This window comes from Trachypithecus francoisi, unplaced genomic scaffold, assembly GCF_009764315.1.
Source record: "Trachypithecus francoisi isolate TF-2019V2 unplaced genomic scaffold, Tfra_2.0 Lachesis_group15, whole genome shotgun sequence".
Lineage (NCBI taxonomy): Eukaryota > Metazoa > Chordata > Mammalia > Primates > Cercopithecidae > Trachypithecus > Trachypithecus francoisi.
The window spans coordinates 40,093,031-40,115,971 of record NW_022681460.1 but is presented as its reverse complement, the minus strand read 5'-3'; the positions used below and the strand labels follow the sequence as shown (position 1 = coordinate 40,115,971).

Below are 22,941 nucleotides of genomic sequence, written 5' to 3'. Positions count from 1 at the left end.
GCTGAGCTGAGCTGAGCAGAAACTGAGCTGAGACACCCTGTTCTATAAACTGAACAACTTTAGACCTTGATTCCCTGGAGCTGGCCTAGCTCTCTAGAGTCTCAGATGCTGAAGTACCCCTCTATCTAGGGAGTGGAGTCATTGCTGTGTTTTTTCCTATCCACCTGTCACCCAGAGAGCAAGCAACAGCTGTCCTCCACCATTTTGGAGTACTGAAAGCAAATGCACTTGGCCCCACACATTCTGGGATACTGCTGAGCACCACCATCCCAGGGTCTACAATCACTACTACCCAGTGCCTCATCCCTTGGAACCTGAGTTGACACTGAGCCCTATTGACTCAGGTTCCTGAATTGCAGCCATACCCTGCTCCCCAGGCCAAAGTTCCAGAGCGCTCCTTATTCCCTGGAGTATTGAGGCCAGTGCTGTGCCCTGCCCTCAGGGGTAGAATCACAGCTACAACCTGGCACCCTGAGCCTGAGCTGCTAGGGGGTGCCTCAAAATCATAGATCCTGGCTCTGTGGGTAACCTACATCAAACCCTGCCACAAGGGGTGAAGCTGTACCCCAAGGCCAAGTTGCCTCAATAGCTTTATGAGATACTGAGCTGAAAACTCCTACTGCACGTAGAACCCTGATCACTGCACTAGAACCCATGCCACTGCAGTTGCTTGTAGGCCATGTCAGACTTGACACCAAATGGGATCCCCTCAGCGAAGTCTCCTTATTTTAGAGAAAATCGGAATAGGAGGACTCCGGAAGCCCTTAACACAAAGAACATTAAAAACCTATGTTGCCAATGCCATTGCCACAAACTTCTAAGCATAGGCTATGAGGCATCCACAGTTATTTCTGACCTTGAATACAACTGAAGAAGCTGCACAGAGACTATATCTCTGTATCTGTCATGAAACAGAGTCACTACACGTTTTCTAGCTGCACAGTAAAACTCAACTGCAGGATGAAACTTTCTTCATGAAAATCACTCTAGAAAGTTTGAAAAAGGTGATTATTTCACTAGGTACACAGACATCAGTGCCGGGACACAAGAAACATGAAAAAGCAAGGAAATAAGAGACCAACAAAGGAACATAAAAACTCGCTAGTAACAGACTCCAATGAAAAGGAAATCAATTAATTGCCAAAAAAAGAAATGTAAAATAATGATCACAAGGAAACTCAGTTAGATACAAGAAAATACAGATAGACAATTAAATAAAACCAGAAAAACAATTCATAATATAAATGAAAAATTCAATGAAGAGATAAAAATCATAAAAAGAACAAAACAAGAATCCTGCAGCTGAAGAATTCAATGAATAAAATATAAAATACAATAGAAAGTTTCAGAAGCAGACTTGATCAAGCAGGAAAAAGAATCTCTGAACTTAAAGCTGGGTCTTTTGAAGTTACCCAGTCAGAGAAAAGCAAAAAGAAATAAGAATGAAAATAAGTGAAGAAATCCTATAAGATTTATTGGAAAACATTACACAAACAAATATTCATATTATGGGATTTCCAGAAGGAGAAGATAAGGAAAAAGGTATAGAAAGCCTGTTTAATAAAATAATTACTGAAAACTTCCCAATTTAGTAGTGGTGGTTGTGGAGGAAGGATATTTGAACATCCAGCTCCAGGAAACTCAAAATTTCCCAAATAGATTCAACCCCAAAAAGGTCCTCTTAGAGGTGCATTATAGGCAAATTGTCATAAGTCAAAGATAGAGTTCTGAAAACAGCAAGAGAAAATTGTCAAGTCACATAAGAGAACTGCCATTAGACTAATAATAAATTTTGCTACAGAAACCTCACAGGTGAGGAGATTATAAAGTTTTAAACTCAAAGTGGTGAAAGAAGAAAAACAATTGCTAGCTAAGAATACTATACCCTTCAGAAATTAGGAAGAAATAAAGCCTTCTCAATGCAAGCAAAAACTGAAGGAATTCATCCCCCCTCACCTGGCCTTACCAGAAATGCTTAACTGATTTCCACTTACATCTGGAAGTGAAAATCACTGCCATGAAAACACACAAAAAGTATAAAGCTCATTTGTAGAACAAATATATGAGGAGAAAGAGAAAAGAGTCAAATCCTGTCACTGCAGAAAACCACCAAACCACAATGATTAACAGTAAGATAAAAAGAAAGGAAAAAAAAGATATACAAGAAAACAGGAAAACAACAAAATAGTGGGTGTAAGTCCTCACTTATCAATAATAACCTTGACTGTAAACAGACTAAATTCCCAATTGAAAAGATACAGACTAGCCGAATGAATTAAAAAAAAAGAGACCCAACTATATACTGCCTAAAAGAAACTCACTTCACCTAAAAAGACACATATAGAATAGAAACAAAGGATAGAAAAAAAATCCACACAAAATGGAAACCAAAAGCAAAGGAGAATAGCTATACTTATATCAGATAAAGCAGACTTTAAACAAAAAGCCATAAAAAGAGACAAGGTTATTGTCACTTCAGCAAGAAGATGTAACAATTGTAAACATATACACACCCAATACCAAAACACCCAGATTTATAAAGCAAATATTAATTTAAACACAAAGGAGAAATAGATTTCAGTACAATAATAGTTGGGCACTTCAACACCCCTCAGCATTGGACAGATCATTCAGGCAGAAAATTAACAAAGAAACATTTAATTCAAACTGCACTTTGGACCAAATGGACCTACCAGACATTTACAGAAAATTTCATTCAACAGCTGCAAAATACATATTCTTTTCATTCAAAAATGGAACATTCTTTAGGATAGAACACATTTTAGGCCACAAAACAAATCTTAACAAATTTAATAGAAGTCATATCAATTATTTTTTGACAACAATATAATAAAACTAGAAATCAAAATAACAAGAGGAACTTTAAAAATTGTGCAAATACATAGAAATTATACAACATGTTCCTGAATAACTGGTCAATGAATAATTGGTCAATGAAGAAATTAAGAGGAAGATTTTAAAATATCCTCAAACAAATGAAAATAGAAACGCAAAATACCAAAACATCTGGGGTATAGCAAAAGCAGTATTAGAAGGCAAGTGTGTAGCAACAAACACCTATATCAAAAAAGTAGAAAGATATCAAATAAACAAGCTCATGATGCACTTCAAGAAACTGGAAAAGCAAGAGTAAACCAAGCCCAAAATTAGTAGATAGAAACAAAAGCATACATAAATAAAATTAAGACTAAAAAATACAAAATATCAACAAAACGGAAAGTTTAGGTTTTTTTTTGAAAAGATAAACAAAATCAACATTCCATTGGCTTGACTACCCAAGAAAAACGTAAAGCTTCCAATAAAATCAGGAATGAAAAGGAGACATTACAACTAATACCATAGAAATACAAAAAGTTATCGGAGACTATTATAAACAGCTACATACCAAAAACTTTAGAAGACCTGGCAGAAATGGGTAAATTTCTGGACACAAACAACCTATCAAAAGTGAACCAACAAGAAAGAGAATACCTGAACAGACCAATTACAAGTAATGGCATCAAGTCTGTAATAAAGTCTCTTATCAATAAAAATCTCAGAATATGATGGCTTCACTCTGGAATTCTACCAAAGATTTATAGAAGAACTAATACCAATTCTCCTCAAATTCTTCCAGAAATTGAAGATAAGGGAATTCTTTCAAACTCATTCTATGAGGACAGTGTTACCTTGATACCAAAACTAGTCAAGAATGCAACAACAAAGAAAGGAAACTATAAGCCAATAAACATGATGAGCATAGTGCAAAAATCCTCAGCAAAATACTTGTGAACCAATCTGGCAGCACATTAAAGAGGTTATTCACCATGTAGATCAGATTTACCCCAGGGATGTAATACACAAACGAATAAATGTGACACCTTACGTCAACAAAATGAAGGACAAAAACCATTTGATCATCTCAAGAGATACAGAAAACGTATTTGAGAAAAATCTAACATCCCTAACAAATTCTCAACAAGTTAGGTATAGAAGGAATGTACTTCCACATGGTTAAAGCCATGTATGACAAATCCACAGCCAATATCACACTGAATGGAGAAAAGTTTAAAGCTTTTCTTCTAAGATCTGGAACAAGACAATGATCTCACTTTCATCACTTTTATTCAAAATAGTACTGGAAGCCCTAGAGAGAGCACTTAGGCTAGAGAAAGACATAAGGAGCGTCTAAATTGAAAAGGAGGTCAATTTGTCCTCATTTGCAGATAACAAGAGCTTCTATAGAGAAAACCATAAAAGCTCCACCAAAAATCTCAGAACTGATAAACAGATTCAGTAAAGTTGGAGGATGCAAAATAAAAATACAAAAACCAGTAGCTTTTCTATACACCAAAAACAAACTAGTAGAAAAAAAATCAAGAAACAAATTGCATTAAAATAGCTACATAAAAAGTCATGTAGGAATAAATTTAACCAAGGAGGTGAAAGATCTCTGCAATAAAAACTACAAAACACTGATGAAAGAAATTGAAGAGGACACACATAAAAAAGATATCTCATGTTTATGAATTGTAGACATTTAATATTGTAAAAATGACAATACTACTAAAAGTGATCTACCAATTCAATGCAATGCTATCAAAATACCAATGACATTCTTCACATAAACAAAAATAATTTCCTACAATGTATATGAAACTGCAAAAGACCCTGAATAGCCAAAGCAATCCTGAGCAAAATGATCAAGCTGGAGAAATCACACTGTTGAACTTCAAAATATATTTCAAAACTATAGTAACCTAGATAGCATGATATTGGCATATAAATAGACACACAGAACAATGAAACAGAATAGAGAACCCAGAAATAAATTCACATATTTACAGCCAAATGATTTTCAACAAAGCTGCCAAGAATATTTAATGGGGAATGAACAGTCTCTTTGAAAAATGATGCTGGGAAAACTGAATATTCATATGCAGAAAAATGAACTGGATTTCTACCTCACATAACATGTAAAAATCAACTCAAAATGGATTAAAAACTTAAATATAAGACCTGAATCTATGAAGCAACTAGAAGCAAACATAGGGGAAATACTTCAGGACATTGGTGTGAGCAAAGATTTCATGGATAAGATCTCAATAGCACAAACAACCAAAGCAAAAATAAACAAATGAAATTATGTCAAACTGAAAAGCTTCTGCACAGCAAAGGAAACAGTTAACAGAGTGAAAAGACAACCTGTAGGATAGGAGAAGGTATTTGCAAACTATTCATCTGACAAGAGTTTAGTATTCGTAATATAAAATGAACTCAATAGCCAAAAAAAATTCACATTAAAAAGTAGGCAAATAAGCTGAATAGACAGCTCTCTAAAAAAGACATACAAATGGCCAACAGTTATGTACAAAAAATGGTCAATGTAATTAATCATTAGGGTAATGCAAATAAAAACCACAAGAAGATATTATCTCACCCCAGTTAGAATGGCTATCACCAAAGAGACAAAAAAAAAAAAAAAAAAAAAAAAAGGCTAACAAGGATGTGGTGAAAAGCAAACTCTTACATGCTATTTGGAATATATATATATATATGTGTGTGTGTATGTGTGTGTGTGTATGTGTGTATGTGTATATATATATCCATTATGGAAAACAGCATGGAGGTCCCTCAAAAAATTAAAATAGAACTACCATATGATCCAACAAACCCATTACTGGGTATATATCTAAAGGAAAGGAAATCAGTATGTTAAAGAGATATCCACACTTTCATGTTTATTGCAGCACTACTCACAAGACATAGCCGAGATACGAAATTACCTAAGTGTCCATCAATAAGTGATGGATTAAAAAAAGTTCTATATATCCCAATGGAATATTATTTCGTTGTAAAAAAGAACAAATTTCTGTCATTCACGGCAACATGAATGAGCTTGGAGGACATTATTTTAAGTGAAATAAGCTAGGCACAGAAAGATAAATACTGCATGTCCTCATGAATATGCAGAAGCTAAAAAAAGTCAATCTCATAGAAGGAGAGAGCAGAATAGTTCTTACTGGAAGCAAAAAAGGGTAGGGGGAAGAAAGAGATAGCCAAAGGTAGGCTAAGAAATACAAAATACAGCTAGATAGGAGAAATAAGTTCAAGTGTTCCATAGCACTATAGGGTAACTATAATTAGCAATTTATTGTATATTTTCAAATAGCATAAGAGTGGATTTTAAATGTTTCCAACACAAAGAAATGAAAAATAAAGTTATAAATATGCTAATTATCCTGATGTGATAATTTGCCGTATACATGTATACAAACATCACATCGTACCCCATAGATATGTACAGTTATATGTCTATAGTAATAATAATAAAAGCAGAAAAGAAAAAAGAAAATTCTTAGAAGTCATGTGACTTAGGACATGTTACTTAAATTGTTTTATGAACAATTGTAAGAGATAATTAAACAGAATCAAACTGGAGAACAAGCCCCAGAAGCATATTTCTCCACTCCACTTCCACACCACCATCTTTAGAGGATTACAATTGCAATGAAATTGTTAAAATACAAAAAGGTATATTTTTAAATGTGAGGAGACAACCTGAATTTATCAAAATAATCTACTCAGGATCCATTTGGTGAATACTCCTTTGGCAAAATGAATATGCAAAGGAATAGCTCAAAGCTTTGCTAAAAATCAAGTGAGATAAATTTAAGGTCCATTGGTGCTGGAAATACAACCAAAGAATTTGAGAAGAAAAAAAATAAAAATGACTACTGTTATTATTATTCTAATATAAAATTCTGTAATACAGCTGTTTTAATTATATCTTTAAGGTAGGGAGGCAAACTCACCTGCCCTCATTCATAGAAAACTCAGTATGAATGACACTTCAAAACCTTGACTGTCTTCTCCACATCACACTATTGCTTTCAGGCAGACTCTCTAGCTTTATTTATTTAATGAATGTAAACCTTGCTGTTGACATACCCTAGTATGTTCTAATCAGGGTAATTAGCCCGTGTGAAAGTTTAGACATATAGTAAAGATAAGGTAAATCCAAACCCATAAGAATGCTTTACTAGTTCATATAAAATACTAGGGTATGTCATCAATAAGCTTAATATTTATTTTTATTTTAAATAGAGTCTCCCTATGTTGCCCCAACTGGTCTTGAACCCCTGGGCTCTAGTGACCCCCATGACCTTGGCCTCCCAAAGCTAGGATTACAGAAGTGAGCCACCATGCCTGGCCTCAAGCTGATTATTTTGCAGGGATTTGAGGCATGTTGGGCAAAAGGGAGTCCTCCTTCTCCTCCTCTTCCTCTACCTCTTTCTTCTCTTCCTCTTCTTCAGTGAGCTTTCAAGGGTACCAAAAAGTAACCAAGAAAAATGATGGTAATTGGAGAGGAAAAAGATAATTACAAGAACAGGGAAATGCAAGCTGGTTTAATATCTGATTCAGAGCTTCCCATGCGGACCCAAGTATTCAGCTTTCATTTCTAAAGAGATCATATCCCCTCAATTGAAAACATAAAAATAAAAACAAATTAAAGCATCTCTAAATATTCTAAACTCTTATTTGTAATATTTTAGTAGAAAAGTACCCAGTCTTGTGTAAGAAATACAAATTAATTCAGCTTTACTCAAAATGTTGGCAAGTGTAATAAAAATAAGAGGTAAATTTGTCAGGGAGGTGATGTTATATTAAAACACAAATCTGCTACTTTTGCTTAGGTAGAACAGTCCCAGATTTGGCAACTAATGATAATGTGAGAATAAATAGAACAAGTGTAGAAAACAGACACCAGAGTTTACCTTCCCCTTAAAGCAATTTGGATTATGGCTTTAAGCATATATCATAACACATATGTTAAGAAATATCTTGTATGATACATATGTTTGTAATACTTATGTTAAATTTTAACCCATATGCTTTGCTAATAAAAATGCTAGTATTTACACATGATGGTATTGTGGATACGAAATGAGGGCTAAAAGGGCTCAAGGATTTCCTTACATTTTATGTATAAGAGCTATGCATTTCGTTAATAATTCTTTTTAATTTCCAATTTTCTGAAGTCTGAAATGACAGCTGGGGAGCTGCATTTAGTTTTCAAATGAATGATAGGTACCAAAGAGGATATGACTAAAATAGTGAGAGAGAAAGCATTAACATATATGGCATGTATGCTTTTTGCCTGAATAATGCTACCTCTGTTTCAAGAAGTAGCACTTTAGATTGATAGAATCTATTATATATTTCTGTGGGATGGAAACACAGATATTTTAATTTAACCTTAGGAAACCTAAGATTATGAATTTTTGTATGCCCACTTCTGGAAAGTAGGCAGATTTTTCTTGAAAATAGCAGGAATCTCATTAACTCCTTTTACTTAAAACCTGTAAGTGACTTCAAAATGTGCTCTTGAAATATAAATCTAGTCATAAAATATGCTAAGTGATAATGTTATTCATTTAAATAAACGAAGGCAAATAAAATCTCAAGAGCCCTCCTCTTCTTCCTCTTTTTACAACAATAAAGCTGTACCCTGCATTAAAACCATTAGAAAAACTCAAGAGACAATTCCAAGGAGTTATCTGGCCACTATGTAACCTCCACATGCAAGTTATGAGAATGAGAAATCTGAAAAGCTCAGCATATAAAATTTGATAATCTTTAGCTAAAATGGCCAAGAAACTTCAAAAGGCATACAATTTTGCCAAGCAAAATTTTTCTCTTAAGGAGTTACTGGAAAGTTTAGAAAAATTTCTCATCCTTAAAAAAAAATTAGAGAAGGTGAAATACCACAAAACAAAACAAAGGAAATATTTGGGGGGAAAGAACTCACTTTGCCTTAAAGCCGCTTCTTCCTGTGATTTAAACAATACAAAAGGAGAATATATGTTGAATATTTTTCCTCCAATCCATATGCGTGTTAAGTCCCAAAGGAACAGAAAGTCACCAGCACCATCTGAAGATCCCTTCCAACTGCATGTAGATTTTTCAACTTTGCAGGAGAAAACAGAAGGGTCCCTGCATTTCCTCCAAGTCTTACACCATGCACATTACTCCTACTGGGCTGAAAAAGCACTACTTGTCAATTTTTACTTAAAACTATGAGTAACAAATTCTCTTCAGGATATCCTTAAAGGGAAATTCTGCCAGGATTAGCATTCGAAGTATCTGGCTAAGCTCCAAAAAGTTTAAAATACGCAACGTTCACACAGACACATACACACTTGAGAAATTTCCACTAACTAGGCTAAATTAAGGGCATATTTATAAAAATAATGCTCTAAAAGGATGATGTATTTTGTGTTTCCTCAATCTGTTTTTGGCTTTTTCTTTGTTTTCTGGTGGTGATCAGAACCCTTCTTTTAGGTTGGAAATGTCTGAACTGCTGAGCTTTTCTTTTGGACTGTCTGGAAAGAGATGAGGCCCCATGCTCTTACCTGCAAAGCTATTGGTACCTTGAGAGATGACCCCCTGGGTTGTGGCCTCTATCACTGCCTTCTTGGGAAATTGGGGAACTCTGAGACATAAGTTTGAGTAGAGTACTCAAGGTAGTTCCCTGCTCTCTGGACTTGCAGTGTAGACCCAGCCTTTCCTGCTCTGCCTGCTTCCTGGTGAGCTGGCCACAATTATGACATCACATCCATGGCTGTATGACTTCATAAAGCATAAACTCATTGGGTTTTTTGAAATCTTCGAAACACAAAAAGTAGACAGCGATGTCAAGAGTTGGATCTGAAGAAATTTTTGGATATTAAGCCAATCCACAATAGGTATCCTCAGGGGGGCACACTGATTCATAAAGCAAGTGACATTTTCTCTTAGAATCTCCATTTGAGGCCATTTCTTCAGTTTGGAAGGCAGGATGAGAGAAGAAATTCTGCCTTAATTCCAGACCAAACTTAAACTGTCCTTGTTCTAAGTGCTAAAGGAGTGAAATGTTAGTATCTTCTAAGGTCAAACTCGGGTATATATAGTCAAATAACTTGAGCTAGGGAAACGCAGAGCCAGTTAACTGTATGTTTTGTTATTCACTTGACTTTACTGATTAAGACATTATGTAAATGAACATATGGTATTAACAACAATAAATTTGGATTCAGCAAAAGGGTACAAGTATATTTCATTAGTAATAGATTTTAATCCTTAGGACACCATTGCTAAGCAGGTACTACCTGTATTTTCCTTGTTTTATGGGCAAGGAAAGCAGTCTTTGAGATGTAAAAGTGCCTGGGACCATCACCCTCTTTATTTGTTCCCATGCTTCCTGAGAGGGTAATCTACATTTACCAAGTCATTCCAAATCTACAACATTCTGAGTTTCCTTCTCCCTCCCAACTTATTACAATCTGTCTTTCACTTGAACCACTCCAAAAAAGCTTCATTAAGATCATATACAACCTTGATTAGCAACCCAAAGAGCATGGTCTTCAGTCTTACTGAAAAATTCTCATCTCTGGCCGTGTCTATTTCTTTTTGAAATTATCTTTCCTTGGTTTTGCTATATTACACTCTTCTGATTTTCTGTTTGCTCTTAGCATCTTCAGCCTTCTCTCTATTCACCTCACTCTTCCCTAGAGCGTTATCCTCTGTTCAGTATGCTTCTCTGAATGTTCTCCATCATGTTCTTCATCGAAACAGTGAACAATTATACAACATGACTCCCAAATGTGTACTTTCATCTGATACCACTCTTCAAGGTTCCAGACCTGTATCCCACCATCTATTACACAACCTTGTCTAGAGGTCCCCAGGCATCTCAAACTCAACAGTCCCAAATAATCCTCTTTGTCTTCTCCCCATTCCAAACTTGTTAGTTTGCTGTATTTCCTACTTCAGAGAATGGCACAATCATCCACCCCTTATGTTAGAGTATTCCCTTTCCTCATCTATTCTCCATCATCCCCATCATTGTCCACCTTCCATAGGTTCTAGTTTGTTAAATGATCTTTCTCAAATTTGTCCTCATCCCTGCATTCCATGTCTCACATTTCTCATTCAGATTATTCTATCAGCCATAAAATAACTGGCATCTGACTCAGCCTGGTCCCTTTCTATCCTTCTCTATAGAACAATATTTTTTTTTTAAAAAGTTTGTCAAATTATAAAATACATGCTTCTTGCAGATAATCTGGAACAGAAACTGAAAAACATATGCCCAAAATATAAAATGTAAAATGACTCGCAATCCAAGACAGCCTAGATGAAATCTTTGCGTACCTCTTTATACTTTATATTATTCATATATTAATGATAAAGAGAAATGCTTACATTTTTTGTAAATATATTTACAAAATATATTTTGTAAATTTATTTACATTAGATATTTCTCCTAATACTATCCCTCCCTCAGACCCCCATCCTGCAACATGCCCCGGTGTGTGATGTTCCCCTCCCTGTGTCCATGTGTTCGACTCCCCTTTATCAGTGAGAACATGTGGTGTTTTCTCTTCTTGTGTTACTTTGCTGAGAATGACGGTTTCCAGCTTCATCCATGTCCCTGCAAAGGACACAAACTCATCCTTTTTTATGGCTGCATAGTATTCCATGGTATAGATGTGCCACATTTTCTTTATCCAGTTTATCACTGATGGACAAGCCAATAAAATATTTTTTAAAGTGGCTATAAAAAATAGTTGCAATATAATAAAATACATAATGGAATAGCTCTCTCTTTTCTTTCTCTCTTTTTTCAACACTAAAAGATACATTCAGCATTTATAATGTACGAATCACAGGACTGAGACTAAGATTGAAAAGAGGAAAGGAGAAAAATCTAGAACATTGACTTTAAGTACATTTACATTTATTAGGTTGTATTTAAACAACTATATTTTCTATGTGTCATATCTTCAAGTTCTTACCCAACTCTGAAGTCTGTATGATAGATAGAATTAGGTTAAAGACTGCATTTTAGATGAGTAAAGACAGGCTCAGTAGTAAAACAGTTTGACAAAGCACTTTTACTTCTTTACACTGAATAACACAAAACATGAGACAACCTTTGAGACTTTTGTCTTAGGTGGACTAATCAGATAAAAGTTTTCTTTGGCAGACTAGTATCTGAATAGAATATTTCAGAGCCAAGATTGACTCGTTTCTGTGCAAGACATGGTGTCCATGTTCCTCTCTACTAGAGGCTGGGAAAAAAAGGCATATACATTTTTTAGTCATTTTACTTCTCAGAAAAGGAAGACATTAGTTTCATGAATAATATACACATTTTAAAGAATTTTGGTAAATTGCCAAATTGCTTTCCGGAATGTAATTTTTTTAGAAGACAAATCTAATTATTTAATTTCCCTGGTTAGTTGAACCTTTTAAAGGCTTCTGTGCTTTTGAGATAGTGGTTAAACTTTGTAGCTTAGTGTCTAAGGCATTTCACAACCCCCCTGTTCTCTCTACTTTATCTTACACTACTTCCCCAGATCAGTTATATTTCTCAGACTTCTGTGCTCCCCATATCTCGTTCTTTCATTCTAATTAGAGTCATAGTACTTCTGTTCCTCCTTTTCTCTGTCTCAATATGCTCTTCTCCCTTCTCTCATTTTCACCAAGGCTAATCCTTCTTTTTTTCTCTCTGGACTCTTGGTTCGGGTGTCATTTCTAGCCTCCCCATTATGCAACACAGTCTGAATTTCATTTCTTGTCACAACACTCTCTGTGTACTTCTACCAAGACACCATATTTAACCGTAATTGTTGACTCTTGTTATCTCCTTGAAAGTAAAGCATACTTTTAAAGTTTATATGTGTCTTCCTACTATTTACCTGTCATACAAGATCCAGTAAATTAGGCCAAGTCCATAAATTCACCATGTCCTCCCTTTCTTCCATCTCACCATCAGTGTAATCCTGTTTTTCCTGCTCCTTAAAACAAACAGCCAGGTTGTCTTACTAGTAATCACTTAAGAAAAATAAAGATGCAACTAGGGGCAAGTTTGATAAAACAAATAATACAACACTGGGAACTTATAAACATTGAATATGTGTTTACAGTGGTTATTTCTTCTTTTTTATGATGTAAGTGGAATACCAATTGTTTTTCTGAAAGCCTGAAAGTCAGAGTTTCATTCTTAGATGGTTTGAAAGAAGTCTCTCCTGGCTGTATTTATTCTGTTGTATGCTTAGTAGGGTCCTCAAGATAGAGCAACTTGTGTGAATTTGTAGGTCATCTAAATAGCCACTTGAACAGTGCTCCCAGATGTGTGTGGAAAATGTACATCCCAGGGGAGTTTTTTGTGTGTGCTTTTATTGCATCTCTCATGTATTGGGGAAAATTCTTCATTGGTCCTAGTGAAAGAAAGTAAATCTTCCATCCTCCTACTCTCTCCCAACTCACATCAGTTAGTTCTTGATAGAAAAAATTCCATTTGGTTGTGTGAAATGGTTTGGCTGTGCCTCCACCCAAATCTCATCTTGAATTGTAACTCCCACATTTCCCATGTGTCATGGGAGGAATCTGGTGGGAGGTGATTGAAATGTGGGAGCAGGTCTTTCCTGTGCTGTTCCCGAGATAGTGAATGAGTCTCACGAGATCTAACAGTTTTAAAAAGGGGAGTTTCCCTGCACAAATTCTCTTGTCTGCTGCCATGTGAGATGCGCCTTTCACCTTCTGCCATGATTGTGAGGCTTCCCGAGCCATGTGGCACTGTAAGTCCAATAAACCTCTTTCTTTTGTAAATTGCCCAGTCTTGCGTATGTCTTTATCAGCAGCATGAAAATGAACTAATACAGTAAATTAGTACCAGTAGAATTGGGTGCAGCTGAAAAGATACCCGAAAATGTGGAAGTGACTTTGGAACTGGGTAGCAGGCAGAGGTTGGAACAGTGTGGAGGGCTCAGAAGAAGACAGGAAAATGTGGGAAAGTTGGAAACTTCCTAGAGACTTGAATGGCTTTCCCCAAAATGCTGAGAGCAATATGGACAATAAAGTCCAGGCTGAGGTGATCTCAGATGGCGATGAGGAACTTGTTGGGAACTGGAGCAAAGGTGACTCTTGTTATGTTTTAGCAAAGAACTGGCAGCATTTCTCCCCTGCCCTAGAGATCTGTGGAACTTTGAACTTGAGATGATTTAGGGTATCTGGTGGGTGAAATTTCTAAGCAGCAAAGCATTCAAGAGGTGACTTGGGTGCCATTTAAGACATTCAGTTTTATAAGGGAAGCAGAACATAAAGGTTTGGAAAATTTGCAGCCTGACAATGTGATAGAAAAGAAAAACCCATTTTCAGAGGAGAAATTCAAGCCAGCTGCAGAAATTTGCATAAGTAACAGGGAACCTAATGTTAAATCACCAAGACAATGGGGAAAATGTCTCCACAGCATGTCAGAGATCTTCACAGCAGCCTCTCCCATCACAGGCCGGGAGGCCTAGGAAAAAATGGTTTCATGGGCTGGGTTAACATGCTGTGTGCAGCCTAGGTACTTGGTGCCCTGCATCCCAACCACTCCAACAGTGGCTTCAGGGGGTGCAAGCCCAAGCCTTGGCGGCTTCCATGTGTTAAGTCTGCGAGTACACGAAGTCAAGAATTGAGGTTTGGAAATCTCCACCTGTATTTCGGAAGATGTACGGTAACGCCTGGATGTCCCTGCAGATGTTTGCTGCAGGGGCGGGGTCCTCATGGAGAACCTCTGCTGGGGTAGTGCAGAAGGGAAATGTGGGATGGCAGCCCCCACACAGAGTCCCTACTGGGGCACTGCCCAGTGGAGCTCTGAGAAGAGGGCCTCTATCCTCCAGACCCCAGAATGGTAGATGCACTGACAGCTTGCACCATGTGCCTGGAAATGCCGCACTCAATGCCAGCCCCTGAAGGCTGCCGGGAGGGAGGCTGTACCCTGCAAAGTCACAGAGGGGGAGCTGCCCAAGACCATGGGAACTTACCTCTTGCATCAGTGTGACTCAGATGCAAAACATGGAGTCAAAGGGAGCATTAAGATTTGACTGCTTGCTGGACTTTCGACTTGCATAGGGATTGCAGACCCTTTGTTTTGGCCAATTTCTCCCATTTGGAATGGCTGTATTTTCCCAATGCCTGTACTCCCATTGTATTTAGGAAGTAACTAACTTGCTTTTGATTTTATAGATTCATGGGAGGAAGGGACTTACCTTGTCTCAGATGAGACACTGGACTGTGGACTTTTGAGTTAATGCTAAAATGAGTTAAGATTTTGGGAGACTGTTGGGAAGGCATGATTGATTGATTTTGAAATGTGAGGACATGAGATTTAGGAGGGGCCAGGAATGGAATATGTTTTGGCTGTGTCCCCACTCAAATCTCATCTTGAATTCTGACTCCCACAATTCCTATGTGTCATGGGAAGAACAGGGTGGGAGGTGATTTAATTATGGGAGCAGGTCTTTTCTGCTGTGTTCTCGTGATAGTCGATGAGTCTCATGACATCTGATGAATTTAAAAGGGGGAGTTTCCCTGTACAAGCTCCTCTTCCCTTGTCTGGCATCATGTGAGACATTGCCTTTCACCTTCTGCCATGATTGTGAGGCCTCTCCAGCCACATGGAAACTTAAGTCCAATAAACCTCTTTCTTTTGTAAATTGCCCAGTCTCAGGTATGTCTTTATTAGCAGTGTGAAAATGGACTAATACACTCTGGGTCTAGTGTCGTTTCTGAGGAAGGAATGAACTGTTCCTTTTCAATCTGATTCCAGCTTCAGATAACCATTGCACCCTGACCTTATCCTTGGTGCTTTTTGGTCTGACTAAAGCATATTCTCTAGTAAGTTCAAGATGGCTCTACATTCAGGTTAAGCAACTATTACATTTATTGTCCTAATTTAGCATTAAGGTCTTTTCACAAAATACACTGCGATTTTGATACTATATGCCACTCTTCATTGGACCTTTCTGATGGCCAAGAGTTTCCTTTGACTCCTGAAAAACACATACGTAAGTCTAGAGCTGGAACACATGAACATGAATACCTAAGCACATTTTCCAATATTTCTACTCCAACTGCAATAGCAGGAATGCAAGAATACAGCTACACATTTGCTGAAATCTAGTTAATTGAGAAATCATTTACTAAGATAAAATGGTTCTAGAATGGCAAACTCTCAAGGAATGAAAGACACTGAGAGCTATGGAACTATTTTTGTGTGAGAAAAATAAAATCCTTTAATAATGTTCAAAATGAGAATTCAAAATATATATACATAAAATATATGCACCAATTAATCTTTGTGTTAATAGAAGCTTCAAAGTACTATAAAATTTAGTAGAATAGGTAACTTTATTTTAAATAACTTTAACCCTGCCCATTAAGATCACAGTAAACATATAATAATTTTTATTAAGGAAATTAATCTTTACACACAAAATCAGCTATGTAATTTTACTTACAAAACAGTAAAAACCGTTCTTTACTGTGGCAACAAAAGAAGCATTTTGACAAATGAAAAAAATTAATGCAAACATTAAAACAATGCTTTTCTTTTTACTTGCTTCACTGTCTCTTCTATTTATTTTCTATGATCGTTTGACACAAACATGGATTACTTTCGTATCTACTGAAACATAAACGATAAGGTGCTTAAAGGTTGAATTAAAAGTCTGGGTGTTCAGTATTTTAGAAGCTGAATAAACAAAACGAAATTGGGGTTTGTGATTACAGAGGATTTATCATTTTTCCCTTTGCCCATATGAAAATATATAATAGAAAATTACCCACGGGAAACATTTTCAAATTTAATGTTGCATTTCTATCAACTTTAATAATAATGCCAAGTCAGCAATTTAATTACTTTCACTAAGCATTAATACTTTGTCTAGAATGGAGTAGAGGTAGACTGATCTTTTCATATTCAAATATTTTAAAATATAAAGTTTAAAATGTCATAAGGAATTATATAAAATAGTATTTTTAAATATTTGAAATTTAATTTGTAATTACATTAAAAATAATTAAATCCCTTTTTGATAAATAGTAAGTTGTTGCTTGAAATTCATTTGGTTGAAATGATTACTCTAAGGACCTTTTTTAGTTATTTTTAACTAATAATCTTCAGAAAACAAAAATACGTATTTTTTAATAAGGGTTTCTAGTTTTGGAAAAAAGCTTGTAATGATTTAAATGCATGTACAGATGTTCCTACCACTGGAAAAGGCATCCTATCTGTTTTTCACACTAGTATTTACAAAGTATTATGTGATAGAGCAGCTACTGAACTAAAAAAATAAAATGTAAAAATGCAAACTGGATCAAAGAAAATTCTTTGTATAAAATGCTTATTCCAATGTTAAATATGACTTATGCTTACTGGTAATAAATTGCATGTGTTCTCTCTCTTGTTAGTAGCTTGTTTTAGAACACAACAATGCATGGGCCACTCTAGCGTTCTTGTGCACCTGTAAAGGCATCCTTGCGGCCCCAACCAAAATCAATGTTTATTCTGCCAAAAATAAGAGCAAGGGCTTACTACTAATTTTTTGTTTTTGTAAATTTCTGTATTTTAGTTTTGAAGTAGTGTTTTCTCTTTTTTTTTTTTTTTTTTTTCAGAGGGGGCAGAGGCTGAAGTAGTGTTTTCTATTTAAAAACAAAATACATGATTTATTTTCATTTCTGACACAGAAGTGTTTTTTTTTTTTTTAAAAAAAAGACCACATTTTAAACTTCTACTTAAATGTATTTAAAGTATACATTTAAGTATACTGGCACTCACAAATGAATCCTTCCCCAGGGATAAATGGATCAGAAAATTTGTTTTTCATTCAACATTTGGAAAGAAAACAAACCTGAAATATGTAATTTTTAAAATTATCTGAAAATAATGTTTATGTGAAAAAATTCATATACTATTTGTGTGAAAATAAGGTGGAAAAAAACTTCCATGAAGAACCCAATTTATAAAAATTCACATCTTTTTAAGATTTACATTTAATACAACACTACTGTTTTAACTGAATTGTGTGTGTATGAGGTGGTTTTTGCGGGGAGAGGGGAGTTATATAGTGACTACTTTTTTGTGACCACTCACCTCCAATCTTGGGGGAAAATGCTTACTATATGACAAACGTAAATTAAGATCATTACTCTTCTGTCACAGATGATTTCCTAGATTTGAGAACAAGGTCTTTAATGGATGAAGAAAGTTCTTGAAGCTCTTTACGAGTATTGGCAACATCTTCTTGTTCTTTGCCTAATTCATTATTCAAGGGATAATCTCCCTGCCCAGTCTTCTTATTTTGACTGACTAGCTGCTTTACAACCAAACTTTGATACTTTACCAAAAGAGCATGCTGATCCTGTGAAAAGGGAAAGAAAAGTTAACCAACACAATTTAACTCTCTGTGGAACAATAAAGTAGAATTTCTTCAACTAATACACATTGAAGGTCCTCATCTTTACAAAAAACTGGCCATGTAAGTAGCAAGTCTAATCTAGCAGTTTCTGCTCTCAAGGAGTGTACAATTTAGAAGAGATGAAACATGAATGCAAATCATTTTACCATAAGTTGACCTTGCCTGGTTCTATCACCAAAGATACAGTCAAAGGGATAGGGAAATTCCCTTTTAGTTGAGGGGTTTTTTAGGTAAAAGGGACAGGAAAAGACTTTTGAATGGGTCATTGATGGATAAGTTAAACCTAAAGAAGCTGAAATGGGAGATTTGACATTATTGTATCTTTTCTGAAAGCTTAATTTCCAAATTTGGAACATTCTTGAAAGATTCTTGAGCTATGCGGAATTTTTAAAAATTAATCTCCTAATCCTCTGTTCACATTTTTGGAAATGGACTTTGATGTTAATATGTTTTATACCTGAGTGCTGACAATAATTCGTCTCAATCCACTCAAAATATTCAGAATCTAAAACTTTGAAAGTTTTGAAAGTTTCAAGTGTATTGAAAACGTAATACCTCTGGAATTTTACTATTAAGAAAAGCAATGATCTGTGGGACACATCTTCCAGGCGCATGGAGCATGCTGTGGGTTGAAAACTGAAACAACAGGACTGATGTGAGGTGCAGAATAAGAGCAGGGTCTTCTGTGACCTTCAGCTGTTCAGCCAGTGCTTGTCGATGCTGGAACAGTATCTGTCTAAAAAAAAAAAGCACACAAATTCATTACCATAATTTAAGAAGTTCTCACCAATTTCAATTCATCCCTTTCTGTTAATTTTTAGCTTCTCTAGTTTATCTAATTCCGTAAATATTTTAAGTTAACTTTTCAATATGGGATATACACACATAAAACCTAAATGGCATGGATAGATTAGTATGCTACAAAATTAAAGAAAAAGCTACAGAGTGAGAATACTCAAAGTATGTTTTTTGTTTTGAATTGCTGGAGGTCAAACAAATTTGCACTGATTTAGATGAGGTTTGCTGTAAGGAAAGTCCCCAAGCTAATAAAAAGTTCCTGGGCTTGATGAACTATAGGATAAAGAAATTCTGCTACTTGATCCAGAGGGTCAGAGAGAAATATCTAACTATTTTAAGACTTCGAATATCTTGAAGGTCTACAGCCATTTAAATATATTAGGCACATTAGATACATATTCTCTATGTAACAGTTAGACAAATTCAAATTTCAGATATGAAAAGTCCCACATTTAAGAACACTACCAAATATATATTAATTTAATGTTACCTTTCCCTTTTTTTGTCTCCCCTTTTCACCATAATATCACAAGCTTCTGCTGCAGAATCCAGACAAGAAATAAAGTCTTCTATACTCTGAAAAGGCATTGAATACCATAATTTACTTCTATATATAACTGCCTAAAGAAGTACAGCCATTTAATAACTGTTTTGTAATTTTACAACCTAAATACAATTTTTAAAAGGGTCACTTTCTCAATAAATTAGAAATTGTGATATAGAACTAAAAATGGTAAAATTCCAGTAGCTTGGTCTTCTCTTCACCTTTCAAAGAGGCAGCTGAGTGCAAAATACTAGTTTTAGATTGGATTTACAATTAGTCTGATAAAAAAATATACTCCAAGATCTTTGTAACAAACTGCTAGCCCTGACATGTAAACAGAATAAAACTTTACTTACCTTTTCATTCAGAGAGTTATGGAGTTTTGTAAGAGCTACTTTGCTTTCTTCTGATAATTTACTTAAAATTTTTTTTCTTATCTGTAGGGGTAAATAAAAATTCTTTCAGTACTGTGCTTTTAACATGCAGTGGATACCAGGTAAAGTGAAAAAAATACTGTAACAAGTTGCTGAGTGGAATTTATCATATTCTTGAATTTTAGATCTCAAATTAGAGACAAAATCATTATTAGAGTCAGTAGCCAATCAGCCAAACAGGCTAGATACAGCCCTACTGCTCCCACCTGCTTCATCAATGTAAGAGAAAGACTAGAGTCATTGACCTTGTGAGAAACAGAATATTTGGGTTAAGAGGCTAATTCTTCCATTGGAACAGGAAGAGAGTGTTTTTCTCTCCCCAGTGCCAGCTGTGAAGGGCCCCACTCATAAAGATCAAGGATGCCTAGAAGATGGGAGACTGAGCTCTTGTTCGAGGTTGGATGCTTGTTATGCTCTATGGTGTGAGGAATCTTTTCAGCACCTCTCTCTACATGTAAGTGTCCGTTGAAGTTTTATGGTATTCTTGATCCGAGTCTTTTAGTTTCTTCTGGCATAAAATTTTGGAGTAGACTTGCTGGAATGGCTTGACAATAGGCTCTGAAGTGTATAATGTCTGGGAAGATTAGGGGCTAGTTGCTCCTGTCTAGCCTCCCTGCCCCAATCACACACCAATCCTTCTGTGGCCCTTAAAGGGCATGGAACAGGATCTTCTGTATTTTCCACAGCAGAGGTTGGAACAAGGGCCGGAGACATGAAACTGTCCAGACAATTGCGAATTTGCTGCTCAAGAAGAAGGGAAGGGGGCCAGCACCTTGCTGGGGTAGGAGGAAGAAATAACCATTCCTCTGTTTGAGAGATGGTCCTTACTGTGAGAAGTCACATGAAACTAAACAACATTCCAAGGAAACAACTTATATCGCCTATGAGACAATGACTAACTACATCACCAAAGACCACAAACATCAGACTGATTTGGTTTGACCGTTATCAAAGCAGTGATATGTAGTCAGTCACATCAAGACACTTCTTCCTCCCTCATTTTTTCTAAATCTCCAACTTGAAGTGGACCTAGAGTGGTGAGGAAGGAGGAGGAAGAATAGGAAAGAGGAAGAGGAGGTAGAGGAGGTGGGAGGAGGACAGAGAAGAAAGAGGAGGAGGAGGGGTTGTCATCTTGGGATAGACCGCACCTTTCTTCCTCTAGGCAACCGGGAGCCGTTGCTCTACATTACATTGCAAGAAGGGAATAGATGAGCTTTTGAATTTAGTTTGAGATTAGAGTTTAAAAAAATTAAATTGGAATTAGTCTAAACATTGAAAGGAGATGTCCTTAAAGGAAAAATAACTTCAAAGATAAGGAAACGGGTCAGAATGTTATAGATTTGCCAGTCATTAGGAAGAGGGAATGTGACATAATAATTAGGAAAAAACTGTTTATTCTAAAGTAATTAAGCATCATTATTTTTAACAGACTAGTTATACTGCCAATCCTGCTAGCAACTGTATATATTATTGTACAAAAGTTGAATAAAAAAATCTTAGATTTTTTTTCCTCAAACCTCTTTTACTGTATTTTATTTTCCTCTTTACTCCAAATAAGATAAAATAAAATGTTTATAGATGCAAAACAGAACACATCAAGAGTGGTAAGCAGATCATTAACATACTTCACTTGTAATGGCTGCAGGATCATCTACGGCCATCATTAAATCCGAAGCTAAGAAGTTGAAAATGAGGTTAGTGATATCAGTACACACTGACTTCAGCAAGTGTTTGGTAAGAGCAGCCTGTGTGTCATCTGGAAAATAAAGGAGCTTTATTAAGACTAATTTATTCTCCAAATTATGAAAATCAATGAAAAAATAAGATTAACAAAGATTAAGTATACCTGCGAAAAACTTCATCCCTTTTTCAAATAACCTAATGTTATTGTACAGGTTTGAAACTTCTTCTTGCAAGTCCTTGATTGTGCGTTTTCTGCCCGTCCCAGAAGCAGAAGTTGTTGAAGACATGAATACTGAACGTACCACCTCGAGATAAGTTTTATTAAGAGGTCTGTGCACAAGACAAACACATTTATAAAGTTCACTAAAATGTACTGAGTATTTATGTAGATAAGGAATTTTGTTTCTATGGAAATAAGGCTTAAGAATAGAGATCTCTGTTTTTTATACAAATAAAATTAATTTAGAGACAAGTTCACTAACAATTTGTTCCCCAACCCTAGGAATTAAAACAGAAATAGATTAATTTTCTCTATTTTAAAGTATTCAACATTATTGCAATTAAGACACCGAGAACAAAACCCCCATAATTCAAAATTGCTTTTTAAAATTAATTTGGAGAATAGTAGACTATAAATCTGTTCTTCATCTTCAGGAATTCCAACTTAAAATTCTCAATTTCTAAAATATTAAAATACATTTAAAGAAAACCTTTTTATGCCTAACTTAAAATAATTATTTTAAAAAGCAGTGCAAAATGATTAGTAACTATTTCACTTTTTTACATGTGAAAAATATAGTTCTATAATACATTTATGCACAAAAAATACTTACATTAAAAAAATTATGATCATAGAAGTTAGATTTCTAAAATCAAAGTTAGATACACTGCTCTCCTGGATTGTATTTATGGAAGCGTACACAGTGAAACTAACTTGAGGGATGACCAGGTTAGTTACTAATGGTCAAGTTATACATAATCTTCCTCATTTTTATATAAAAATACCCTTAGCCATTCACAAGGTAGGAGTGCCTAAATTTGTTCTTTTTGAAGTGAATTTGTTACTCTATATTCTCCTTAAAGTAAACACTGTTTACTTTCTGCCAAATTAAAATAGAAAATTATCTTTTCTTCCTTTTGAGTGTTATTTTTTGTGCTATAGAAGAGACCAGCCAGTGGTTAATGCCGG

General features: G+C 35.5%; 2 protein-coding genes across 3 annotated transcripts in view; both read right to left on the bottom strand.

Moving 5' to 3' along the window:
- Window positions 1-9,612, bottom strand: part of FHL5 (four and a half LIM domains 5) — a 57,730-nt gene extending 48,118 nt beyond the window's left edge. Inside the window, exons 1-2 of one of the 2 annotated variants that reach the window (XM_033234655.1) lie at window positions 9,417-9,612; window positions 8,813-9,043 (exon numbers count right to left, since the gene is read on the bottom strand). The gene's annotated coding sequence lies outside the window, so the exon portion shown is untranslated. The remainder of the gene's footprint in view (window positions 1-8,812; window positions 9,044-9,416) is intronic. The other variant, XM_033234656.1, reaches the window with a different exon arrangement.
- Window positions 9,613-17,584: 7,972 nt separating this feature from the next.
- Window positions 17,585-22,941, bottom strand: part of UFL1 (UFM1 specific ligase 1) — a 31,836-nt gene continuing 26,479 nt past the window's right edge. Inside the window, exons 14-19 of the mRNA XM_033234654.1 lie at window positions 21,916-22,082; window positions 21,695-21,825; window positions 19,992-20,072; window positions 19,582-19,667; window positions 18,849-19,029; window positions 17,585-18,236 (exon numbers count right to left, since the gene is read on the bottom strand). Of these exons, the coding sequence (XP_033090545.1) occupies window positions 18,021-18,236; window positions 18,849-19,029; window positions 19,582-19,667; window positions 19,992-20,072; window positions 21,695-21,825; window positions 21,916-22,082 (862 nt within the window). The 3' untranslated portion in view covers window positions 17,585-18,020. The remainder of the gene's footprint in view (window positions 18,237-18,848; window positions 19,030-19,581; window positions 19,668-19,991; window positions 20,073-21,694; window positions 21,826-21,915; window positions 22,083-22,941) is intronic.